Source organism: Equus quagga, chromosome 1 (assembly GCF_021613505.1).
Source record: "Equus quagga isolate Etosha38 chromosome 1, UCLA_HA_Equagga_1.0, whole genome shotgun sequence".
NCBI lineage: Eukaryota > Metazoa > Chordata > Mammalia > Perissodactyla > Equidae > Equus > Equus quagga.
Window position 1 is genome coordinate 88,946,218 of NC_060267.1, and position 25,316 is coordinate 88,971,533.

At 57.3% G+C, this 25,316-nt stretch overlaps 2 protein-coding genes across 4 annotated transcripts in view; both read right to left on the reverse strand.

Moving 5' to 3' along the window:
• The window catches only part of ENG (endoglin), a 34,871-nt gene extending 28,027 nt beyond the window's left edge, over positions 1–6,844 (reverse strand). The window contains exons 1-4 of one of the 3 annotated variants that reach the window (XM_046665122.1): positions 4,206–4,241; positions 3,401–3,442; positions 3,058–3,134; positions 822–1,276 (exon numbers count right to left, since the gene is read on the reverse strand). In XM_046665122.1, the coding sequence (XP_046521078.1) occupies positions 822–1,276; positions 3,058–3,134; positions 3,401–3,442; positions 4,206–4,226 (595 nt within the window). In that variant the 5' untranslated portion in view covers positions 4,227–4,241. Of the gene's footprint in view, positions 1–821; positions 1,277–3,057; positions 3,135–3,400; positions 3,443–3,920; positions 3,981–4,205; positions 4,242–6,817 lie in introns of those variants that run through there. The other 2 variants (XM_046665131.1, XM_046665114.1) reach the window with 2 other exon arrangements.
• A 3,763-nt stretch (positions 6,845–10,607) lies between these two features.
• On the reverse strand, positions 10,608–17,825 carry AK1 (adenylate kinase 1). Its single transcript, XM_046652067.1, has 7 exons — positions 17,741–17,825; positions 17,507–17,545; positions 15,907–15,942; positions 15,565–15,728; positions 14,724–14,840; positions 11,100–11,291; positions 10,608–10,847 (listed from the first exon to the last, which is right to left on the reverse strand). The coding sequence occupies exons 2-7, from the start codon at positions 17,511–17,513 to the stop codon at positions 10,779–10,781; spliced, it is 585 nt and encodes a 194-aa protein (XP_046508023.1). The 5' UTR covers positions 17,514–17,545; positions 17,741–17,825; the 3' UTR covers positions 10,608–10,778.
• Between the last annotated feature and the right edge of the window lie 7,491 nt (positions 17,826–25,316).

Consider the following 25,316-nt stretch of genomic DNA (forward strand, 5'->3'; position numbering starts at 1 on the left):
GTCCCCAGTTCCTCTCGGCCCCTCATCTGGTCATTTCAGAAGACAGCAGAGGACCCCAGGCTGAGGACCCCCCGACAGAACCCCGAGTCCAGGCCTGCACCCCCATCCCGTAGGCTTCCTGGGGAGCAGAGAAGGGAGCAGAGCCCGGGGAGAGCACTGTGTTCAAGAGGGATCTGGGAGCCGCTCCCGAGTCCCAGGAAGGTGAGGGTGGAGGAATTGAAAGCTAATCATAAAACAACAACAATAACATCACGGAAACAACTACCCTGCCTGGGGGCTCTCTCGACAGATGTCACCTCAATGCCTCACCACCGGCCTTCGCAACGCCCAAGGGGAGTTCTGTATCATCCCCGCTTCACTCAGAGGCCTGAAGGTTTTCCCCCAAGGTCACACCAATAAGAAGTAATGCCGTGAGATTTGAACCCAGAGCCCTGGCCGAGACCATGGGCCCTCTTTCCCACACGTTCCTCAGATGGGAAACTCAAGGCCCAGAGAGGGCAGGAGACTCTGCCAGGGCTGCACAGCACTCTGGGACCTGGGTTTCCTGGGGAGAAACTGGACATAGCTGGGAGGTCAGAGGCCAGAGGCCAGGTTTAAGGTAAATAGCTCGTCCCTGTTTGCCTGAGACTTCTAGCGCTAAGTTCTCTGTCCTGACAAACCAGGAGGGTTGATCACCCTGACATCCCCTTGGGCTGTCCTAAACCCCCAGGACAGTTCCACGGGGCATGAGCTCAGGACACAGGGAAGAGGCCAGGAACACTTGGGGCCTGGTCTGTGCTCTGAGGGCCAAGTCTCCCCACCCGGGGTCCCTGGACACCTACTTGTGGAGCTGAGGCTGCAGACGGCCAGCAGCAGGGCAACGACCTGGGGGAGCGCGCCTCGGTCCATGGTGTCCACGCGGGGCTCTGTGCGCTGGGCCTTATCCGGTGTCCAGGGGCAGGGCCGCGGGCGGGCGCGGGGGCTGGCGTGGGCTCGCGCGAGGACCCAAGGGGAGCAGGCGGCCGGCGCGACGGCGTCCCTGCTCCAGCCTTCTGAGGTGGCGGCCGAGGGGTCAGGAGAAGTGGGCACGAGGGGGCAGGGGCAGGCGGGGGGCGCGGGCCGAGAGATGAGCCGGGAGCGCGCGCTGGGCTCCTGGGGACGGCAGCTGGGGCCCGGCCCGAGGATGCGGACGGAGGCTGGGGTATGACCGGCGGCAGCGGGGAGCTCCCGGCTCATCCAGCCAGGCCCAGAGAGGCAGGAAATGCGCTTCCTTAGAGAAGGGGCCGGGCCAGGCGGCCTGCCAGGCGGGGAGAGGAAGTGCCATGGGCTTTGTCACTGGGTGGGGGGCCCTGGGGCGGGGGGAGGCAGTGGGGTGGGAGGGCCCAGGCTCCAGGCTTGTCTCCCCATGCACCCCATCCTCCCATCCCACCCTCTCCAGGGCTGGCTGGTGGGATGCATCTGGCAGCCCCCAGGGGGCAGATGACAACAATCACCCTAACAGCCCACCAAAGGACCTTGCAGGGAGCAGGCCCTGGCCAAGGCGGTTCGTGTGGAACTCACAGCCCTGTGAACTCAGTGTTCCCATTTTGCAGATAGGAAACAGAGGCCTGGTGAGGTCAGATGAGTGGCCCAAGGAGGTGGTGGCATTGGGATTCTCGTCAGGCACCGAAGCCGGCTTACACAACACGACCTGAGCTGTCAGTCTGGGTTTTGCAGGAGGAGAAACTGAGGCCCAGGTTAAGGAAGCAACACTCCCAAATTGGCACAGGGTGGCAGCTGGGGCTGAGGCCTCAGGCCTAAGAGGACAGGGGACCTGCCCAGGGCCACACACTTTGTGCCTGCCCCTCCATGGGGACAAAATCCTTCAGGGACAAAAGGCAGCCCCAACGGAAAGGGGGACACACTCTAATGACTTTTCTGAAGCCATTCAGATGGTCCTGGGTTCAAAACCCTGCTCTGCTTGCTCTGAGCCATGAGGCCCTCAGCCAATCCTCTCATCCTTCGTCACCCTGTTTGTAAAGTGGGCACATGGTGCCCTCCTCACCAGGCTGCTGTGAGATTTCCAGGGGTCAGGGCACCACAGCGCTGAGTCCTGGGCCTGGCACACAGGAAGTGCTCCCCCGTCAGTGCTCCCTGAGCCTGGAAGACAATCCCAGAACCTGTCCCTTGTTCATTCTGCCAGCTATGTGCCGGCCATGGTGCAAGCGTCAGGCCCAAGGGAGCTCAGAGGAGGAATCCCGAGCTGCCTGGAGGAGGTGGCATTTAGGCCTGGCCTGTGAAAAACTAGGCGAGTTGGGGGGAAAGGGTAAAAAAGGGGGTGAGGAGGGCTTGTCGGGCATGGGGACCAGCTTGCGCAAAGGCACAGAAGCAGGAAGTGGTCGGACCACTGTGGGACAAGCAGGGGTGTGGTAGGGACAGGAAGCCCAGAGAGGCAGATGCTGGCTGGGGGGCCTCGAATGCCAGCCTCGGGGAGTCACGGAGGGTTCTGGAGCAGAAGGTGCTGGCAGAGCTGGGCTTTGAGAAGACAGATCTTGGTGTGTGCTGGCAGGACCCACAGCGGGGTGGGGCCAGCAGTCTGCCTCTTGTACTTGTCCTGGTCACAGATGGAGAAAGCGAGGCCCAGGGAGGGAGGAGAAGGTGGGAGCCCTGGGTGCCTCCGGAGGGGGCAGAGCAGGAGTGTGCTGTCTCTGCAGGAGCTAACAGGGGAGGGAAGGGCGGGTGTGGCTCCTGGGGTGGGGATTGGGGAAGGTTTGCTCGCCCAGCCCTGTGGCTGCCCAGCCACTTCCTGGCTGGGCATGGGCGCGGGGTCACGGGAGACCCGTCCATGCCCGGCAAGCCGGGAAGGCTGTGATGGGGCGGAGGGGGCCACCCCAGGAGCGGCGGCTCCTCTGCCTTTTTCTGTAGGTGCAGAGATGGGGAGGTGGGCACCAGGAGGCAAAGGATGGCTTCAGTGGGGGACAGTGGGGCGGCTCTGAGGGCTCTCTAGGCCCCCAGACCAGTGTCTGTGCCCCAGGGACAGTTAATCCAGCCCCAGGGCCTGAGCTCTCCCAGTGCACAGGCCCCACCCTAGGCGTTCACCTTATCAGCTCTGAATCCTTGCGGCCGCTCCTGGAGGCCGGGACCGTCACCACTTCCAGAGGAGGACCCTGGGCTTCCTGAAAGTTAAGTGACCCCCAGCTGGAAAGTGGTGCCTCCGGGACTGCCTGGCTCCAAGCGCACCTCCTTCCCTGCTGCCACCACCTGAGCTGACTATAGAGAGGACAGATGTCACGGGGGCTGTGAGTGTCACAGGGTGAGGCAGATTGTCGTCGGGAGTGGGTGTCGGGGCATCCGGGGCCATAACAGGGACCCCCGAAGAGGCTTTTCACAAACCTCCCTCCTTCCTACTTCCCTCCACGCTGCAGAACCCACCGCCACCCACCTTATAAACAAGGCCACTGGATTCTCTAGAAAGCAGGAAAGGCTGCACGTGGACACGAGGAAGAGCTTGTAGGAAACCTCCAGGGAGAAAAACCCTACAGACAGCCCCAGGAGGGCGGGGAGCCCTGACCCCAGAGACCATGTGGAGGGAGGGAGAGATTGGGACCCCCAGGGGTGGAGAGGAGGCCATCCTGTGGCTCTCATAGCTCCCAGGGGCTGCCCACCACCCCCAACCCATGTGGCGTCGAGCCGTGTGTCTCTCCACTCCATCAGAAACCCCTCGAGGGCAGGGACTCTGATGCCCCTGCACCAGCACATGGCCGGGACCCTTGGGCTCTTGAGATCTGTTTATTGAAAGCATGAAGTGCCCTGGAAGGTAAAGCAGGGGCTGGGGCCCTGAAACTGAGGCACACAGAAGTAGGTCTTGCTCCTGTTCCCCAGTGGAAGAAGCCAGTCCCTGGACTGGTTCACCTCCCCCCGGGAAGCTTGTTAGTCATGTGGTCTCACAGCCAGGGACAGACCTTGGGTTGGCTGTCTTCCGTTTGCCCCCCAAATGCACTCTCCATCCGGCTGAGGTATGAGGTATGTCTACCTCCTCCCACCGCCTCTCCCCTGCACAGATCAGAGAGGAAGCAGGAGGAGGATTCTCTCCTCTGGCTCCTTTCCCGAAGGGTCCCTGCAAATTGGTGGCCTCCTTCCGCTACAGACCACGGCCCTGTCCGGACCCTCTCCACACAGCCCTTCAGGCCCAGGCTGGTCATGGCCCCCGCACCGTCCCCCGTGCTTTCCCCGCACCCTGCCCGCACCTGTGTAAACAGACCCTTCATTAAACTTTCCTCACATTATCCTCTGGGAGCGTGCCATCTGTTTCCTGCCGGGGCTCTGACTGATAGAGATGTTTTCAGGTGCCGCCTATCCACACGCCAAAGAGACATGTGGCCGATGGCCAGGCCCCTGTGCTGGACCCCACAGTGCGCAGGTGCGCAAACTCTGCTCCTGGCGGGCCTCGAGGGCCAGGGCCACAGGAAGGGATGGAGCACGTCTACCCTGGCCGCTGGCCACCGGAGGAATTTTAGGCGGCCCCCAGGGACCCCCCAGGCGGCTGTCCGTCTCCAGCGCAGGCCTGGAGCCAGCTGTTGAGAAGAGCAGGGCCAGACCCCCAGGGACAAGGGAGAAAGTGGGTGCAGAGGAAAGAGGGTGCTGGACTGGGAGTCAGGGAACCCAGGTTCTGCCCCTGGTGGCCTCAAGCAAGACCTTTGGATATTCTGGGCCTATTTCTTCTGGGCAATGGGAGGGCAGCCTGATGATCTGGAGGCTCTGGAAGCCCAGGACAAGGATCAGAATCACTCTGCCATTCAGATGCTCGCCCAGCCCTGGGCCAAGTGCCACCTCCCAGCCACCTTAACAGGCAAAGACTGTCACATCCCCATTTTACAATAAAGGAAACTAAGGCTCAGCTGTGCACGACAACAGGGCCTGGGAGAAGCAGAGGCTAATTCAAATCTGCACCTGTCTTATCTCCCTTGGCTTCCAGAACATTCCGTCCTGGGTTTCCTCCCACCTCCCTGGTCGCCTTATCTGCCTCCTTCTGGTGCCTCCTCATCCTCCCGCACTTGGTCCCTGGGCCTGTTCCCTTCTCTGTTTACCCTCAGTCAATCCCAAGTCAGGTTTTCTCAAACCTTAGCGACCAGAACGTCATGCCCCAGCACAAACCCTGGGACTCAGGCTCAAAAAATTGAAACAAACATTTTGTGAACCCGTATATACTCTTGTGATGTGCATCCATCCTCTTCCATTTTCTCTCAAAGACGGATCACAAGCCACTCTGTTGATTTCATTACCCACCAATGGGTCTTGGCCATAAAATAGAATGCCCTAGACACTTGCTGCTCCAAGTGGGCTCCTCTCTCAGGCTGTACCCCAGACCTGCTGAATCAGAACCTGCATTTTATCAGATCCCAGGGCATTCTTGTGGACATTAAAATTTGAAAAGCGCTGTTCTGGGTGCCCTTATCCAGACAAACAGCTTTAAATACCATCCATATACTGATGGCTCCCAGCTTCATATCTCCAGCCAGAACCCTCCCCCAGGCTCCAGACCCCTGGATGTCTAACAAGCATCTCAGACCTCACGCGTCCAAATTCGGGCTCTATTCGTTCTCTGCCAACTGCTCCTGCCTCAGTCTCTCCATCTCAGACTGTGACAGTGCCCTCCTCTCGTTGCTCAAGGCTTCGGATCGACCGTGACTCTCTCTCACACCCCTCATCCGACCCACAAGCAAATCCCGGCAGCTGCTCCCCCAAATTCCCAGTGTTTGTGGGGTTCCCACCACTCCATAGCTACCACTCTGGTCCAAGCCGCCAGCACCTCCTGGAATACTGCAATCACCTCCTCACGGAGCTGCCTTGCTCCACCCATGCCCCCAGCCCGTTCTGCATCCGTAAAGGGAGGCTGTCAAGTTCCATCCCCCTCTGCTCAGTGCCCTTCACAGACAACTGCCCCACTCAGCATAAAAGCCAGGGCCCCTCAAAAATCCAGTGGGCGTCCCCCGTCCCCTCTCTAACCTCACCCTCTGCTCTTCTCCCCTTTGCTCACTCCGCTCCAGCGGCACCGGCCTCCTTGCTGTTCCTTGAATGTGCCAATCACATGCCCGCCTCAGGGCCTTTGCACTTGCTCTTCCCTCTCCCTGAAACTCTCCCCCCAGATAACCACAGGGCTTGCTCCTCATCCTTTAAGCGGCAGAGCAAATGTCATATGGTCAGTGAGGGCTTCCCTGACCATCACATTTAAAATAGCTCTCTCCCCACGCCAGCAGTTGGCCCAGGGGCTCTCAGCGCCGTCCGACACTCTATGTATTGTTTATTTTGTCTGTCTCTCTCTCTCTAGAACAGAAGTCTCATGGGGCCAAAGCTTTGCCTTGTTTGCTGCTGCATCTCCATCACTTAGACTAGTGCCTGGCCCGTGGTAGGCACTCACCCAATAAATGCTTACGGAATAAATGGATGGGCATAACCGCTGGGCTGCACAGCTCCAAGTTTCATAAGTCGTGATTCTGAGTCCCCAAGGGTGTGAGTCTTAGGGGCGTTCTGAGCCCAGGGACAGGGTCTCTGAAGAGGAGGAATGACTCCCCAAGGGTACAGCATGGTCACAAGGGTCAGTGGTGCCGGCAGACTGTTCTAGAAGAGTGAAGGCCCTCAAAGTCTCTCTCTCCCTCCCCGAGGAATGGTCCTGGTACCTGCCGCCTCCTGGGCGATGTTGGACCCCTTGATAAAGCCCCCTCCCCCAGGTCTGAAGAACCCATGAAGACCACCTCGGAGGCAGAAGGATTCCACAGGGCCAGGATTCTAGAACCTCTGAGGGTAAGGGCTCTGAGTTCATAGAGAGGGAAACTGAGGCCCAAGAAGGGGAGACACTCACCCAGCACCTCATGAATACTGCTGGTCAGCACAGGCAGGAGACCCTGCACCAGAACCCCAGGATGGGGGCAGAAACAGGACTGGCAGGCTAGGCCCTGGGCCCCTGCCCCGCTGTGTGACCTGGGGCAAGCCACACACCCTCTCTGAGTCTGCTTCCCCAGCTAGGAAGCCCTGTGCTCCTCAGGCTGCGCATGTCCTGTAGAGCTCTGGCCCCCACCCTTCCAAAGCCCCCCCACCGTGGAGCCGCCAGGCCTTCCTGTTTACTCGAGGCCCCTCTCGCGGCTGGGAGGCGACAGCCTTGGCCTCCTCTGCTCCCTGCTTCCTTCCTCTCCCACTTCAGCGCCTCCGGCCAGGCCCTCAGGGCCCCCGAGGCCAAGACTTAGGGGCGCAGTCCAAGGGGTGCATCTGAGGCCACCCTTCCAGGGGGCCCACCCACAAGCTCTCCTCTCTGAAACCCTGAGGTCACAGAGGCTATACCCTCCTTCTGGCTGGTGAGAATGTTCTGGCACCTTGGGGCAAGCTGTTGCCTGGAGTGTCCCTGGAGATGTGAAGAGTGACCAACACTGACTGTCTGGCATCCGACGCCACACCCAGCTCTCAGCCCACCGCGGGATGATGAGCACATCCTGACCCTAGAGATGTGACCTCCCCCCCACCCCCTCCAGGCTCCCGCCTGCACAGCGCAGGTTCTCTCCGAGCTACCCAAAGTGTGGGCCGCGGACCAGCAGCTGGGGCCTCGCCGCCCAGACCAGACCCGCTGAATCAGATCAGTTTTTGAACAAGACGCGGGGAGATTTGTGTGCACATTACAGCTGGAAGCACAGCAAATCCTGCCACCTGCCTGGTTTGAAAACCGTCCAAGGGTTTCAGCTCTTAGGTGTTCTTGCCCCAAAGGCTTAACTGGAATCTGTGAAGCCTTTACAAATAACTTCCAGTTTACAAGGAATTCAGGGGATGGAGGAGCAAGTTAAATGACACCACGAGGAAGCAACTGGTGGATCTGGGAGGAATTTTCTGCAGGATGACCGGTCCCTTCACAGGCCAATGTCACAAAGAGCCGTTCTAGGTTAAAACAGGTTTGCCGGACCTCACAACCAAATGCACGTGTGGTCCTGGATTGCATCCTGGTTTGAACAAAGACACATTTTAGGGACAATTGCATGTGGACTGAGATTATCCATTATGGTGTTAGTGTTAACTCTGTTATTGAAACTCTGAGTTGTGGTGATACAGGAAAATGTCCTTACTTTTTAGATTCCTACTGAAGTTATACTTTTGGGGTAAAATTTTTTCTTATCTGTAATTCACTTTAAATACTTTGGCAAAAGTAAAACAGTAATGGGGGAGTATGGGATAATGTTAACAATTATTCAATGTTGGTGATGGGTATGTGGGTGTCCATTATATTATTTCCTCCAATTTTCAGTTTGTTTGAAATTTTTCATTAAAAACAAAACTCTCGCTGAGCCTCCCGTTTCCCTTAGGGCAAAGACTCAGCACTTGGGTTGGCATTCAAGGCCCTGCACATCTGGCCCCCACCCCCTACCACGCTCGTCTCTTGCTACTGTACCCCTTCTAGCCTGCACTCCAGCCCTGCTGAGGCCTCTGCCCTCTCTAAACCCAACAGATCCTCTCCACCTCTGTGGTTGTGCAGGGCTGTTCCCTCTGCCCTTCCATGCCCTCTGTCTCATGGTGAACTCCTAGGTATCTTCAAAGGGTGTCCCCAAAGGCCCCCGCCTCAAGTGTCTGCTCTGAGCTCTGTGCACTGAGTTGCCCAGAACTGGTCTCAGTTGAATAGAGCTGATGGAAATTTGTGAGCCTGGGCCCCCTACTCCTGCCAGGAGCCACATGACAGCGGGCCAGGGACCCACGAGCCTGTGTCTGGCCAGCATGGCAAGCGCTCTAGAAAGTTGCTGAAGGAACAAATGTGCACGAAGGAAACCCTCGAAGGAAGGTTTGTGGTGGCAAGGATGGGTGGCGATTACTGGAGCTTTTAAACTTTTCATGGCTTTTTTTAAAGTTTTTTTTTTTTTTTAAGTGAATAAAGTGATGCTGTGGTGAGCAGTCTGGGTCAGCTTAGGTTTTCATCGACCGGGACACATCTGAATTAATGAAGCTGTTTTTGATTATCAAAAAAATAAAGATGATGATGATTGTGTCGTCAGGTGGATTTCTCTAGCTCTTTCCTGTCTTTGGCGTGCTTTCCCATCCATCCTCACGCTGATTCTCAGACACCTTGGGACAGAGGGGTGTGTGCACATGTGCATGTATGCGTGTGCAGGGGTGTATGTGTGCATGTGTGTTAAGCCGGTTTGACAGGTGCCACATGGAGACCCCGAGGTGGGAGGTCACAGAGCAGTGGGGGCTTCCCCGCACGCCCCAGCTGGCGAGGGGAACAGAGAGACCAGCTGCACAGGCCTTCACCCCCCACCCCCGACCGGAAGTCTCACCCGCGTGATACCTGCCTTCTTCTTCTCTCTCTCTTCTCCATTTACTTATTTCATGATCTTCTTCCAATAGACCCACCTTTTATAACTTAAATACATTTATTTTAAAGATTTTTATTTTTCCTTTTTTCTCCTCAAAGCCCCTCAGCACATAGTTGCATATTTTCACTTATGGGTCCTTCTAGTTGTGGCATGTGGGATGCTGCCTCAGCGTGGCTTGATGAGCGGTGCCATGTCTGCGCCCAGGATCCAAACCAGTGAAATCCAAGCTGCTGAAGCGGAGCGTGTGAACTTAACCACTCGGCCATGGGGCCGGCCCTTTGTTTATTTTAAAGGAAAGTTTAAATAACTAATGTAAGTGGAAAACCAGCCACATGTGCCATAAATAGAAGGGACACACAGCAGACACAAGCAGCCCCACGTGGAGTTGTGTTCCAGCCAGGAAGGCCTGGCCGAAGGGCCTATTGTCTTTAAAGGGAGCCCACCGGGGCTGGGACAGGTGTGGACACATGAGCACCAAGTGGAACATTTCTCAGTGATGAGGTCAAAGAGAGAAAGAGAACAGAAAAGGGAAGATGGCTCCCCGGGAGACCCTGGGGGATCCCCAAGCACCCCAGCCCTGCACATCCCCAAGGCCGCTCTGGTCCTGGCCCCCCGCAGTGGTGACTGACAGCCTACACCCTTTGTGCAGCGTGTTCTCATCCTAACCACCGAGCCTAATTCAGATTTGGAAATGGGCTCAGAAAGGGCAGGCTGTGACCTGTCCAGGGCTACACAGTGGGAGGTCCTTCACGGCTCACCTCCTCAGGGAGGCACCCGTGACCGTGACCGCCCCATTCACTCTTGATGCCTTTTACAGCCCCTCAGAGCTTCCTGTACCAAGGAGGCCAATCCACTGCCCACTCGGCCAGCTGACATGTGCCACCTGCACTGCCCAGGAAGCCCCCACGGCCCATGACCTCACTGCTTGCTGCAGCCCAGGCCCCAGCGGTGAATAAGCACAGAAAACACACTCAGAGAGATGAGAGGGCAGGGCCAAGGCCACGCAGCGAGGATGCGGAGGAACCCAGGCCAGGGCCCAGCTCTGCCTGACCACAAGTCTCGAGAGCAGGGACCCAGCCTCATCGCCCTGGGTCCTCAGGCCTGGCATAGCCGGGGCCTGGCACAGCCTGTATGAGGAAGGGCCCTGGGTCTTCCATGGGCGCTGGGGGAGGGCAGCTGGCTGAGGGGGGCTGAGGGGCCTGAGGAGGAAGGGGACAGTGAGCGGCTGGGGCCCCAAGGCCAGGGTGGCCCTGCCACATGAATCAACTCCGATGGAAGCAAAGAAAAAGGAGTAAAACCAAATGTCCTTAGAAATTCCTTTAGTGCTCAGCTGTCCATGAAAACAGGATAGAGTGGCTTCCTCTGTCTGTGCTCCAGCCACGCAGGGTGGAGGCGCTGAGCTCGGGCCAGGACGGCCTCCGGTCAGGGCAGGGGCGGGGCAGGGCTGTGAGGTGGGGAAGGGGCTTCACATCGCTACTTGAGGGCATCCAGGTGGGTGCAGACTTGGGAGAAGACACTGTCCACGGAGCCTTCGGCATTGACCTGCGGGGAGACGGGCCGTAAGGGTGGAGACGACCAGGGACGGCTGGGTGGGCCCCACCGAGGCAGGGCTGACCTCCCCAGCGGCCCAGCCAGACTCCTGGAGCCCAGCCATGGTGGACAGCAGCCCATCACTGAACCAGTGGGGAAACCAAGGCCCAGAGGGGAGGGCTGGCCCAAGGTCACAGCAATCTGAGGCCATGCCAGGCAAAAAGCCAGGTTTCCTAGGGCTGCCCCGGGGCTGCTGGGGCGCACCTTGCGTACAATGCCCCGTTTCTCGTAGAAGGCGATGACAGGCTCTGTGGCCTTGTAATAGGTCTCCAACCGCTTCTTGATGGTCTCCTCGTTGTCGTCCACACGCCCACTGGTCTGTCCACGCTTCAGGAGCCGCTGGGTCATGGTCTCAGGACCTGCGTCCACATACAGCAGCAGCGTGGGATGTCCAATCTGCGGGCAGGGAATGAGTCACAGGGGCCCCATTCCTGCCCTCTGGGGCCCCCTCCTCCCCATATCCCTACTTCTGGGGCCCCACTTGAGACCCACTCAGACCTTCAAGCCCTTCCCCAAGGCAGCCTGAGGGACCTTCCTAAAACCAATCTGCCCTGCCACTCCCCTGCTCAGACCTCTTCCATGGCTCCCCAGTGCCCTCAGGAGAAAGTCCAAACTCCTTCCCCAGCCTATGAGAGCTGCACGGTTCAGCCTGCCCTTCCCACCCTCCTTGTCTCGTGCTGCTCACTCCTGTGCTTTCCTTGCTTCAGCCACACAGACTCTCTGGTCTAGGCTTTCATCAACCTCCTCCCACGCCAGGCCTCTGCTCATGCCAGGAACCTCTGCCAGGAGTCCTTTCCCTCAACGCTAAGTGCTCACCCTCAGATCTGAGCCAAAATCTCATTCCTCCAGGGCAGTCTTCCCGGACGCCACCCCCACCACCATCCCCGCCACCCGGACAAACTCTTCCAGTCCTCCTTCCTCTACTGCTGTCTCAGGCTTGTCTCAGGAAGGCGTCTGGCTATTGACTTCTGTCCGTCTCCCCAGCCAGGCGGCCAGCCCCCCAGGGCAGCCTGGCGTCTGTCTTACACCAGCAGGGCTGGACCAGGACTTGACAAAGGAACAAGGGCTGAGTGAAGGGGTGAGGGGCTGCTGAGCTCTGGGGGTTCTGAACAATGTCACTGTCATTGGAACAAACATTTCATCCACCAGGATGACTTGGAAGGGAAAAGGGCACCAGTCCTCCCTCGGTGAGGCCCTGGCGCCCCCTGGTGTCCAGAGCCAAGAAGACCCGGTGTCCAGACCTCTGAAGGCCACAGCAGGGCTGGGCCCTGCGCTGAGCCCAGCGCCCACAGTAGCGCCCACAGTAGCGCCCACAGCAGCGCCCACAGCAGCCCCAGGGGGGATGGAGCCTTTCATTAACCCCACTTTCTAGATGTAGCATTGAGGGTCGGAGGTGACATCACACAGCTGGTACATAGATAGCGGCCAGACCAGGACGTGCCTCAGGGCTGCCTAGCATGTGACCACAGGGTCCACCGCCTCCTAGTTGGAAGGAAGCTAAGTCAACCCCCATTTCACAGACAGGGAAACTGAGGCCCAGATCAGGGTAGACACTTTCTTGAGGTCTTGCAGCCACTTAGAGGTTAAGAAACAGTGTCCTTTGACGTCAGACTTAAAAGGTTTTTTTCGAATACCATGTCTACTCAGACAAGGGAAACAAAAGAAAAAATAAACAAGTGGGACTTTGTCAAACTAAAGAGCTTCTGGAAGGCAAAGGGAACCAAGATCAAAACGAAAAAACAACCCACCAACTGGGAGAAAATATTTGCAAATCATATATCTGATAAGGGGTTAATCTCCATAATATATTAAAAAAACTCACACAAATGAACTACAAAAAAACAAACAACCCGATCAAAAAGTGGGTAGAGGATATGAACAGACATTTTTCCAAAGCAGATGTACAGGTGGCCGATGGGCACATGAAAAGATGCTCCACATCACTAATCATCAGGGAAATGCAAATCAAAACTACACTTAGATATCACCTTATGCCCATTAGAATGGCTATAATCACCGAGACAAAACCAACAAATGTCGGAGAGGTTGTGGAGAAAAGGGAACCCGCATACACTGCTGGTGGGAATGCAAACTGGCACAGCCCCTATGGAAAACAGTATGGAGGTTTCTCAAAAAATTAAAAATAGAAATACCATATGATCCAGCTATCTCACTACTGGGTATTTACCCAAAGAACTTGAAATCAACAATTCAAAGAGACTTAGGCACCCCTATGTTCACTGCAGCAGTATTCACGATAGCCAAGAAGTGGAAGCAACCCAAGTGCCCATTGACTAATGAGGGGATAAAGAAGATGTGGTATATATACAATGGAATACTACTCAGACATAAAAAAAGACAAAATCACCCCATTTGCAACCACATGAATGGAGCTTGAGGGCATCATGATAAGCGAAATAAGCCAGATAAACACTATGTGATTTCACTCATGTGTGGAATACAAACAAACTTACAGACAAAGAGAACAAATTAGTGGTTACCGGTGGGGAAGGGGGCGGAGGATGGGTACAAGGGATGAAGGGCCATACTTATATGGTGTATGACAAATATTAATGTACAAATGAAATCTCACTATGTTATAAGCTTATCATGACCACAAGAAAAAATAAATAAAATAAAATAAAAATAATAAAAAATTTTTTTAAAAAAAGAAATACAGTGTCTGACTTCTGGATGAGGCTCAAAGCTATAGAAGCCCAAAGATCACAGAGGTGGGGAGCAGGGCATAGGGGTCTGGTCCTGCCTCCAGCCCACTGGGATGCCCAGTCCTGCCTACAAGACCTGGAAGGAGTCCCTCTGCCAAGAAGCCCTTGCTGAGCCCTCCACCCACCCTTGCTGAACTTTCCCTCTTAGGTATTTATAGTCTCATCTGTTTCCCCCATATGACCTGTGACACCAGAGGTATGGATGTACGTGTGTGTATGTGTGTACATCTGTCTGTGCCCATGAGTGTGCACTTGTGTGCATCCTTGTGTATAGGTGTACTGCATCCTATGCATGCACTGCATGAGTGTGCGTGTATACATTGCCAGATGTGTGTGCACATGTACACATGCTTATGGTCTCGTGCATGTGTTTCTGCGCCTCCGGACCTGTGTGCATGTGGACGTGCGCTTGTGTGCCTGTGTGTGCATGCACGTGTGCCTATACACGTGTCTGTTTGGGTGAGGTGCTCCCACCCTGTGGCAGGTTTTCCTGGTGGGAACCTGAGGCGACTCAGAGCATCATGGTCAAGGCCCACTCTTTGCAGCCAGACTCCCCGTGGTCCCTGGAAGGAGACCAGACTGCCCTCCCCGGCATTTGAGGCCTGAGCCTCCCTCTTTCACATCACCCCCAGTTACTGGGCCCCACAGATCATGCTCTCCCCACACCAGGCTGACCCTTCCAGCCCTGTCCATGCTGTCCTTGCCCCTCTGACCACGTGTTTATGGGGTGCCAAGCCCCACTTTTGAAGAACGCGTTCTCTCTAATCCCCATGCTGCCCCTCGAGGCAGGGGCAAACTGTCTCTCCCCATTTTGCAGAAGGGGACACTGAGGTTCAGAGAGGCAGAATGACTGGCCCGAGGCCTCAAGCAGCTGAGCTGGAACCTGAGCCCAGGGTGGTGAACTCCCCTGCCTGGTGCTTCCTCTTCTATACCTTTTCTTCTAGACTTCTAGAAAGACTTCCAGAAAGTCTTGCCTGGTTTCCGTCCAACCTCCCCCTGCCCCTCCTGCCCCAATCAGTCTCTCTCTGCCCATCACGGCAGCCTCCGCCTGGCCGCCCCACAGGCCACCCCACGTCACAGCTCCCACCAGGTTGCATCTTACCCTCTGCTCAAACTCCTCCCCCTGCTTCACTTCCCGAGGGTAGCCATCGATCAGGAAGCCTTTGGAAGTATCCACCTTGGCCACCATGGCGTCTCGGAGCATGTCCAACACGGTCTCCTAGGGGCGCAGCAAAAGCAGGAGTCCATGAGCCCCTCTTCCCTACCCCTCCTCTGGGCCTTCGCTGCCCCCCAGCCTGAAGCTCCCCCTGCCCTAACACAGCCCAAACAAGCCTCGCTCTCCAGGAAGCCTTCTCTGAACTGTGAAGACTTGATTGATTGAGCAAGGCATTCCTTCCTTCCTTCCTCCCTCCCTCCCTCCCTTCCTTCCTTCCTTCCTTCCTTCAATAGTATTGACTGAGCCCCGCCTCCCAGCCAGCTCCTGTCCGGGGCCTTGAGGACACAGCTGTGAACAAAGCAGCCCTTCCCTGCCCGCAGGAGGCTCACAGTCTGCCGAGGACACAGATAATTACACAGCTGATCCATCAAGCTCCAAGCACGACATGGGTTGGATGGGCAAAGAAGGGCTACAGGCGTATAAAGGTGGGGGGTCTTAGCCCAAATCTGAGGAGTTAGGAAGGTCTGAAAGCACATTCCAGGCAGGAAGGATTGTGATGAGGTTGGGGAGAGAAAGGCCAGGGTGGTGGGAGACTGGACAGGTCAGCAGGGCAGGGTCCTGGAGGCTCTGGGAGCTTCTGGAAGGAAATTTCCACCCAGGGCCATGGGGACCCACAGGAGGGTTCAGAGTCAGGGAAGGTCATGGTCAGCCTTGCCAGGGTGTCGTGGGCTTTGCTGGCATCCACTCAGGGCCACCATCACTCCCCACCCCACTAGGGCCCACTCACCAGTGGCACCAGCTGCCCCTTCTCCATGATTTCCGACAGCATCTTGCCCCTGGCTGAGCCCGAGCTGACCTCGGCCCGCAGGAGGTCCCCGGTGGAGAGGTGGGTGTAGCCGTACTTCTGGACAATCTTCTCACACTGGGTGCCCTTCCCCGAGCCAGGCCCACCTGCAAGCGCCCACCCATTCAGAAGCCCTGAGAAATGGGGCCCCCACAGGGACAGGGTCTGCCGGGGTCGCCCAGCGGAGGAGGGGCAGAGCCCAGGAGGCAGCCCCAGGCCCGGGCTCCCACCAGCACCTGCGAAGACCCTCCCTGCTTGCTGCCTCGCCCGCCTCCCTGGACTCACCCACCACAAAGATGATCTTGGTTTTCTTCAGCTTCTCTGTGGGAGGGAAAAGAGGAGCAGAACTCAGTCACTGGCTTGACAAAGAGCCAGAAGCACCTCTGGGGTCCCAGGCCTGGGCTGGGCCACAGGCAGAGGGCTAGACACAGCTCACACTTCTGTCAGGGAGGCAGACAAGCCACAGCCCAGAGTGAGTGGTGATGGGGCCAGGAAAGCTCAGAGACTGGGACAGGCCAGGGAGGAGAGGGTGTTCCTGGCAGAGGGACAAGCAGAGGCAAAGGCCTGGAGGCTGCTCCGAGGGGCTCAGAGGTCAACCCTCACAGCCCCTCCCTGTGGGTGGCGGGTCACCTCTGGCCTTAGAGTCTTCCTGATCGCGGGGGTTTGTCACTGAGCAGCAGGCCCCCATTGTCCTGTTCTGCTGCATCCCCTCCTCTTCCCCTCCAGGCCCTGGGCCTGCCCATCGCCCGCCTTCCCTGGGCGGTACGAATGTGGAGCTGGCAACCACAACATACGTCTCCCTGGAGACGGTTGCCGGGCAGAGGGCTGCGGTGGGCACACGGAACCCTTGCCCAGAGAGGGAGGCGAGCTGACATTCCAACCTCTGCCTCGCTGGCCCCAAGAACTTAGTAAGACCACAGCCCCAGCAGACAGGGGAAACTGAGGCCTAGAGAGGCAGGGATCTGCCCCGGGGATGCCAGAACCGGAAGTGGAACCCAGGCCCTCTTCCCAGACTGCCTGGCCGTCCCTTCTCAGAGAAGCAGGACCTTGCTGTGTGACCTTAGGACAGAAGTCTTCACGCCTGTCTGGCTCCATGTTCCTGCCACACTGAGGAGGTGAGCTCAGCTGCTCCCAGGGGCCCTCCCCGCCATGGGGCTGGAGGCCCAGAGGAGCTGTCAGAAGAACGACTTCTGTGGGCTCCGTTCTCTGCCTGCTGTGTGATGGGCACAAGCCCGGGTGTTGGGGGAGGCCACAGCCCAGTGGTAGCTGATGTTCGGAGCCCCAGGGGAGGAAGGGTGACCGCTGGCTTCAGGCAGCAGCAGCTGGGCCCACTAGGCTTCTTTAAGAGCCGCCCAGGCTGAGGCACATTGCCAGGGATGGGATGGGTGGGGCAGCCAGAAGGTGGGCCAGCCAGTCTCTCTGTCTGCCCCATGTCTCCCTCCACAGGAGCCAGGAGGGCCCCATACATCCTCCAGACCCACCCCTACTGGATGAGAAACTGAGTCCCAGAGAGAGGAGGGAATTGCTTTGTCCTCGTCAGCCCTGGCATTTGCACACTGGGGGCCTCTCCCCAGGACAGGCCTCCTCTCACCAGGGCCCACCCTTTCCAGAAAAAGGCAGGGATTCAGCTCTATAAATACCAGCGTGGGAGGAGAGCTGTGGGGCCCTCAGGAGCCTCAAGGAGGACTCGTCTCTTCTAAAATTAATCTTGGAGCTGACACATCCCGTGAGAAGCCGAGGAGGATGCTGGAGGTTCCCAGACAGGACCCCTCCGGCAGCCCCAGAGCCTCCTCCAGCCCCTCCCAGAATGTGTCCCAAGAGCACGCCCCATTAACAGAGGGGTACACTGAGGCCCAGGCAGTGAGCAGGAGAGGAGACTCCGTACCTTCCATCCTGCCGAGGTCCAGGGAGCCGAGTCAGCACTCTGCAACACAAGGACACGGGGGGGCTCGTGAGGGGGATGCCCCCTCACCCCGCCTCTGCTCCTCCAAGCCACCAGAATGTGCCAGGCCCTGACGTGCCCTTGAGGGTGGAGGGGGCAGCTGGGGGCAGGGAAAGCTCAGGAGGCTGGGTGACCTTGGGGAAGTCACCTTTCCTCTCTGTGCTTCCGCTGTCTCACCTGTCACAGAAGGGCAGCAGCCCCCTCCGGTCCACCTCTTCCCATGGGAGGTGCTGTTTGGTGAGGGCAGTGCTGGGGGTCCTAAACAGACACCAGCAACTGCTGGGCTGCTCCCCTTGCAAGTCCCAGATAACAGGGCGTGTGTGGTGCCAGCGTCTGCCCCGCACCTTGACGACGCTCCCCTCCCCAGAGCCTGGAGGAAAGCTGCCCGGAGGTGGGAGGAGGGACCGGAGCTGCATGTGTCCTCATCTGGGGTGTAGTTTGGATGATCAAAGGGACACAGAGCCTGAGGGGGGAGGAAGCTTCGGGAGCTGCTCCCATGGACACAGCCCTTACAGTTTTCAAGTGAGGGGGTCTCCAGGCTCTCGCCCCTGCACAGGCCCACCTTCCACCCTCCACGTGGCTGCTGCCCCCTCACTGCCTTGAGGACCTTGCTCCACTGCCTCCACCTCCTGTCCGCTTATAAATCAACTCCAACCCTGCCTGGGTCCCACCTTGTGCCTCTCCAGCCCCCCCAGGGCCTCCCTCAACCTCCACCACCCATCAGTCTCCAGACTTGCCATCTGCACACCTTTGGCCTCCACTCCCCAGCCACCAACCCTCCCCCAGGGCAGCATCCATCATAACCACTCTCACCTTGACCCTCGGCCAGCATTCCTCCCCCTTGGGACCCCCATCCCACGTCCCTACTCCACCCTCTCACTGTTGGCTTCAGTTCCCAGATGCCCCATCCCTGCCCAGCCAGCCCAGGCCTCTCTCCCTAGCCCCTTAAAACTATAGACCCTGGACAGGCTTGGAAGCCCCGCAGACCCCACAGACTCTGAACAGCCCCTCCCGTGTCCCCAGCTCCTCCACGTCCCTCTCAGCAGAAGGCCCCCGCTCAGCAGGAATGCTTCTCCCACAGCCCACCTCTGCCTTGCGCACACACGTCCCAGTGCTCCTGCTCCTGAGCCTCTCTCCAGTTGCGTCCCCACCGCTGCTTCCTTGTCCCAACAGGAGGCTTGGCCACTGTCCCTGCCACCATGGGCCTCCCTACCTTTGCCCTCTGCGAGGCAATCTGCAGGATTTTCTCTGACAGCATCAGACCATGTCACTTGCCTGCACGAAACCCCTCCATGTGTGGCCCCCTCAGCTCCCAAGATAAAGCCTGGCCATTAACATAGCTGACAGGGCCCAGTGATCTGGCCCTGACACCCTCTGCAGCCTCAGCAGCAGCTGCTTGAACTGCTTGGAGCTCCCTCACCCACCATGATCATGTCCCACCTCCGGGCCCCGGCTAATGTTACACCCAATGTCCGGATGCCTTTCCCCAAGGTGCTATCGTTTAGGATTCAGTTCAGGTGTCACCTCCTTCAGAAAGTCTTCCAGGACTCTGCCCTCCACTCCCACACTGGCAGGAGCCTCCTCGGAACTTCCCCCAGCATCACACACACCACACTGTATCGCTCCTCTCTGTGGTACGGCAGGCCTGTGTCCCACACCAGACTGGGCCTGGGCTAGGCACAGGGCTGGGGGCCCCACTCCACCCTCACAGCCATCTTGGGAGGGAACTGAGGCTTGGAGAGGAGGGGGGACTTGCTCCAGAGCCTGGCTGGGGTCAGACTTGGGGCTGTGCTCTCTGCTGCTCTGGGTCTGGCACCCGGTGGGTCCTTGAGCAACTTTGCTGACTGTCCCGCCAAACTGGGGCCTGAGTTAATAGCCTCTTTCCTGCTGAGTGTGCTCAAGGAAGAGGAGCAGCTGCCAACACCCCTTAGAAGCTGGCAGGGGCGGGGGGAGGGGGAGGGTCCCCAGGCCAGGGACGGCCTTCAGTGCCGCCCTGAGGAGTGGCCTGGACCCCACCCGCCCCGCCCCCTCCCGGTAACCTAAGCTCCAGTGTCCTGCTGGCACCTGCCACTTCCTTGGTCTAAAATAACTTGGGTTGTGAGGAGGCCTCATGGTGGCCGGGGGGTCCAGGATGGAGTTGGGTTACAGGCTCAGCACCCAGGCCTTATAAGGCCCCCAGGTCAGGGCCACAGTGACTCCCAGGATGACTGGGTGGTCTGCCAAGGGGCCTGGGGACCTGAGCTCAGAAGGACAGCACCTTAACCTCAATCACAAGGCAAGGCCAGGGCAAGACCCAGGTCTCCCAGTTCCTGACCGAGAGCAGCCTTCCCAGTGGTTGGCAACCGACTAGGGTTCAAATCCCAACTCCATCACTCAGCTGTGTGACCTTGGGCAGCTGGTGTCCCCTCTCTGGCCCTGCCCCCCCCAGGCCCTGTCCCACTGCTGCTGGAGCATCCCGGGTGGGTGGCTGAGCAGTGCTCAGGAGAGGCCCCAGGTGCTGGCCCCAGGGCTCCCACAGAGCCCCTGCCCTTTCAGGGGGCTGGGGCAGGGGGCCAAACACCCAGGGGCTTCCCGTCCCCAAAGTGCTGTCAAAATGACATCACAGGATAGCTCCTCCAATCACACTGGCTACCCCTGCCCAGGTCCTCTGGGGCAGGGAGTCAGCCCTCAGTCCCCCCTCCCTGGGCCCCAGTGGGGATATGCCAAGGGCAGGGACCTGGAGCCCTAGGAGTACCAGCCGGGACAAAGGGGTGACCGTGTCGGAGGCTGGGAGGGACTGCAACACACATCCACAAACGCACATCCACAAAGGGACACCAACTGTGGCCCAAATGCCCAGAGCACAGCCTGGGGAATACAGACAGGCAAATGCATCCAGATCACAATCACGGAGACAAACACAGCCACACGAACCCCACGGAGACCCCGACACACAAATGCTCGGCCCCCTGGCGAGCGCGGCTCCCCGCTCCCCGCAGGGCGCCCCGCCGCGCGCCCAGCCCCGCGGGCGCACACTGACCTGCGGAGGGTGCGGTGGGCGCCGGGGCCAGCGCGCGCCCTGCCGTGCTCGCCGCCGTGGCCAAGGCCACTATTTATAAGGCTGTCAGCAGCGCGCGGCATGCCGGGAGCCAGCGCTCCGCGTTGGCAGGGAGGGAGCCGGGAGGGAGGGAGAGCGCGCCAGGGAGGGAGGGGCGACTGGACCCAGCCGAGCCCCGTTGGGAAGCCAGAGCAAGACTGGCGTCCCCAACCCTGCATGCCCAGGTGGCCGTGCCTGCGCTCCCTACAGCCCTTTACAGTTTGCGGAGGGTTTTTCATTCCTGCAACACCTCCAACTGTGCCCACATCACTCCAGGGGAACAGGACCAGGCTTCCCGTATGACGGGTGGGGAAACTGAGGCCCAGAGAGGAGAGGTTCTTTGCACAAAATCCCACAGCAAATTTGGCGGCAGAGAGCCGCCAGAACCAGGGAGGGAGGGGACTGAGGCAAGGATTCCGGGGGCTTTGCTGGCCCCGCCATTCTCCCAGCCCCTCCTCAGATCCTGCCCAGAGGCCCCAGGGCCAAGACCCACCTGGAACTCCTTCTCCCCTGTTGGAAGGGGCCCTGAGGACTTCTCTGGAACTGAAACTCCCCAGGACCCCAAAGACCACCCACCACCTACCCATCTCCCAGCTGGGGGTTGTGTAGAAGGTTATAAAAAACCAGCCCTGCCCTATGGAGCTGCCAGGCAGCTCCCAATGAAGGGAGTGCGAGAACTGGGACATTCAGGATGCTGTGGGTACCCAGATAGGGAACAGATAATCCTGATAAGAAAAAAAACCCAGCTTCCATAAATGAGCACTCCCTGCGTGCCATGTCTGTGACTCCTTAAACATGGAGGAAAGTGAGGTTCCCAGGTAGAAAGTGATGTGTTTATCCATGGAGATGAGCACATACCAGAGACCAGGACCATGCAGCTTCGGAACTTGACGGCCAGACCACATCACAACCTTGAAGGCAGCAGCCCCGGATGGTGGGGTGGGTTGAATTGAGAATTTGTCTTGCAGGCACTAAGGAGCCATGTAAAGTGTCTGAACAAGAGAGTGAGACTGCCAGGAAACTGAGACCACCTTAGGTGGGTGGTTCCTTAGCAACTACAGCAGCCAGGACACCAGGATGCCTGGGTCTAGTCCCAGCTCTGCCACCTGTGACATGAGAGAAGGTCTTTACTTCCTGGGACCTTAGTTTCCCCATTTGTGAGGGGGTGGGCGCTGGGTCAGAGGCTCTGCCTCAGAAGTTGTTTGACAGCCCCTCTCAAAAGCTGTGGGTGGCTGTGTGTGTTGGCACAACGTTTGTGGAAAGCAAATCGATGTCCATCAGAATTTTAAATGGGCCCTTCTGCTGTTAGGAATCCCACGCGTGGGCACGAAATGTGTACAGGATGGTTCTCTAGTGCCAGTGGGGATTGACTGATAGGAGGGACAGTGACACGGCCAGGCAGGGTAGGGACACGGTGACTCTGCCTTAGGGTCAGAACGAGAAAGGAAGTCAGAGGTCCTCGCAGATGGTGGTTCAAGAGAAACAGGCAAGGCTGGACTTATCCCGCCTTTGTGAAAATTATTCTAAATGTTCAGGGGGGTGTGTGTGTGTAATTCTAGTCCTAGATTTTTTTTTTTTTTTTTTGCATTTTCACACATCTGAAATCATGTTCTCTTATAATCAGATCAATGGTATCAAAGTTGATGGAATGAAGCAGAATTGAGGGCAAGTGCGTGCACAGGATCGGGGTGGGGGGGGGGGTTGGCTTCCATTTCCCACCCAAAGACCCTTCCCTGTGCTCTTTTCCTTTTTCAATACAACAAGCATCTATTATTTTACACATAAAGCAATTTTAACACAGATGAACCTTGAGGACATTATGCTAAGTGAAATAAGCCAGTCACAAAAAGACAATATTGTATGATTCCACGTATATGAAGTATCTAAAATAGTCAAATTCATAGAGACAGAAAGTGGAATTGTGGTTTCCAGGGGCTGGGGGAAGGGGAAATTCAGAGTTGTTAGTGGATATAGATTTTCAAGGTGAGATCTGTTTCACAACAATGTAAATGCAGTTAATAACACTGCTGAACTCTACACTTAAACATAGTTAAGGGGGAGGGGCTGGCCCCGTGGCCAAGTGGTTAAGTTCGCGCGCTCCACTGCAAGTGGCCCAGTGTTTCGTTGGTTCGAATCCTGGGCGCGGACATGGCACTGCTCATCGAACCACGCTGAGGCAGCGTCCCACATGCCACAACTAGAAGGACCCACAACGAAGAATATACAACTATGTACTGGGGGGCTTTGGGGAGAAAAAGGAAAAAAATACAATCTTTAAAAAAAAAATAGTTAAGGGGTAAATCTTATGTATTTCTTTTTTACAATAAAAAAATTTTTAATCTTAAAAAACTGAAAAAGAAACTATTATAAGTACCTGTATTATTCTGTATCTGAGTCTTAACCATATTTAAGTCTCTGTGAAAAACACAATTCTACCTTTTTGTAATTCTATTTGAGAAAGTTGGAAGTTTAACTGGCTTTTCAATCAACCAAATGTCTGCTTTCAAGTATCTGTTTGAATTGTTTTCTTTGCATACAAACTATGGATTTTTCTCACCAATGCTGGAATATTAAAGTTTCAGGATTTTTCTTCTCAGCTATAACCCAAAGGAGGGAGGGAGGAAGAGCGGAAGGGAGGGAGGGAGGAAAGAAGAAAGGAGGGAAGGGAGACAGGGAAAGAAAAAACTGCATGGCGGAAAAATCTGGAAGCCTATACTCTAGACTGTTAACAAGGAATAGGACTGGGCAATGCCCGTGCTTTCTATCCTCTATCATTTGTACGGCTTATATTATTCTATACCATAGAAAACATCTGAAAACATAAGAATATAAAGTGAAACTAATTTTCTAAAACGTTTAAAAAATACTTTGGTTAAAGAAAGAATTCTGAGACTTGAAAACGAGCCAGCATGGGGGATGCATCTGGGGTGGCCTCACTGCGTGGTTCACAGCTGGATCCACATGTCAGCGGGCAGGGCTGGCGGGGGAGCATCGCAGGGCACAGCTGGAGTGGCTGCTTCGGGAAGCACACACAGGGTTTGCAGCCGCTGCTCCCACCCCCAAAGAGGTATACGCAGGGATTCGGGGGGGCCCTGAACCCCAAACGAGGAGATGGGTTTGATCCTGGCCACAGTGAGGAGCCAGTGAAGGTTTCAGAGCAAAGAGGACTGTGATGATGTGGCTTCAGGAAGATAACTTTGGCTATGAGTGGACCAGTCTCCACTGGGTCCCATCTGAGGCGGTGAGAGTTTGTGGAGTTAAGGACTAGGCCCCAGGCCTCCTGCCCTCAGTGTCCTCCACCAAAGTCCCACCTCCTGATACTAAACTGAAATTTCCCAGAGTCCACCCCCAGGAACTGACCCCTCTTGACACCCTCCTACTGCACCTCCCTTCATGCCCACCCATGGGCAGAAGAGCCATGGCATTGTGGGAAAAATTCTACCTAGAAACCTCTGCCTGGCCCGGAGTCCCAGAAGCCTTTGCATGGGGCTGGAAGGGTGCCCTATTCTCATATCCCCATTCCCATGCAGGGCCTTGGGCTGCCCACATAATGACTTTGCAAGGAGTCCCTGTCCCTCCAACATGCGTACCACCACCACCGTTACTGTGTCTGGTCAGCCTGGGCCCTGGGCCCTGCAACCCCCCCAGCCTCCTGCCTGTCCTGTGGCTGTCCGAGCAAGGACGACCTCTCCAAGCAAGAAGGACCGAGGCTTTGCCCCGCCTCGGGCTGCCACTCGTGGCCTTTTGCCATCTGCCCCAAAGTGGTTTCACCTCCCATTGCTCCCTCCTGCCGCAGCCTCGCTGCCTGCTGCCACCACTAGGATTTCGTTGGGGCCATTCTTCCCACCTGACATTCCCTCCCTCCTCCACTGCACCTGATACAGCGCCTGGCACGTGCCTACCCATTTGCGTGAATGTATACGGGAAGTGAGAGACAAATGCGGGGTGCCATTCTCCCCTCTTGGCGCCGGGGCCCACCATCCCCGCTGGCCCAGTGCCCGGGAGAGCTCTCTTTCCCCGTCCCCAGCAGACCGCCCGCCTGCCCTTGTCTCACACAGTCACCCTTTGTTAGACCACTCCCAAGGGCATCTTATCTGCCTAAACGGGTTGTAATCTCCCAGAGTCACTGACCCCTTCTTCCTGCCAACACGGAGTCAACAAGCCCTTTTGCTGAGAGGTTGGTGGCAGCAATTCGGGGTCCACGGCTCATCGCAACCCCCCCCCAGGGCTGTGGCCGTGCCCAACTCCCTCCCGCTGGGCCCTGCAGGAAATTTTGGCTCCCTGCCCCCAGGGCGCCAGGCCCCAGAGCCAACCATGGACCCCGCACCTGCCCTGTCCCTCCTCCCTCTAGTCCCCCCAGTTGCCTTCTATGACAGGGATGTCATTTCCCTCCCCTAAATCTCTGCAGGGCTCTTCCTTGTCCTTCAGGCTTCAGGAAGAACGTCACCTCCTCAGAACTTCCTCTCACAGAGCCCTGTTCTTGTCATCATAGTCCTTATCACTCAGTGGCCTGACTGGGACAGAACCGGTGGTGGGGGCCCCTCCCCTCCCTAGAACTGAGCTCGAGAGCAGTGTCTGGTCTCATCTCACCCGTGAGGGAACTGGGGCTCAGAGAGGTGAGGTGACTTGCCCAAGGTCACACAGGCAGGGGGGAGGCAGGACTGGAAAAGCCAGGTG

Bases quoted from the DNA above. Each gene is read 5' to 3' on its own strand.
- AK1 (XM_046652067.1), bottom strand. The intron at 14,841-15,564 runs GTGAGTGGGCCC...CTGCGCCCCTAG, and splicing joins AGGGGCAGCTGGTGCCACTG to GAGACCGTGTTGGACATGCT. The intron at 11,292-14,723 runs GTAAGATGCAAC...CCCTGCCCGCAG, and splicing joins GGGAGGAGTTTGAGCAGAGG to ATTGGACATCCCACGCTGCT.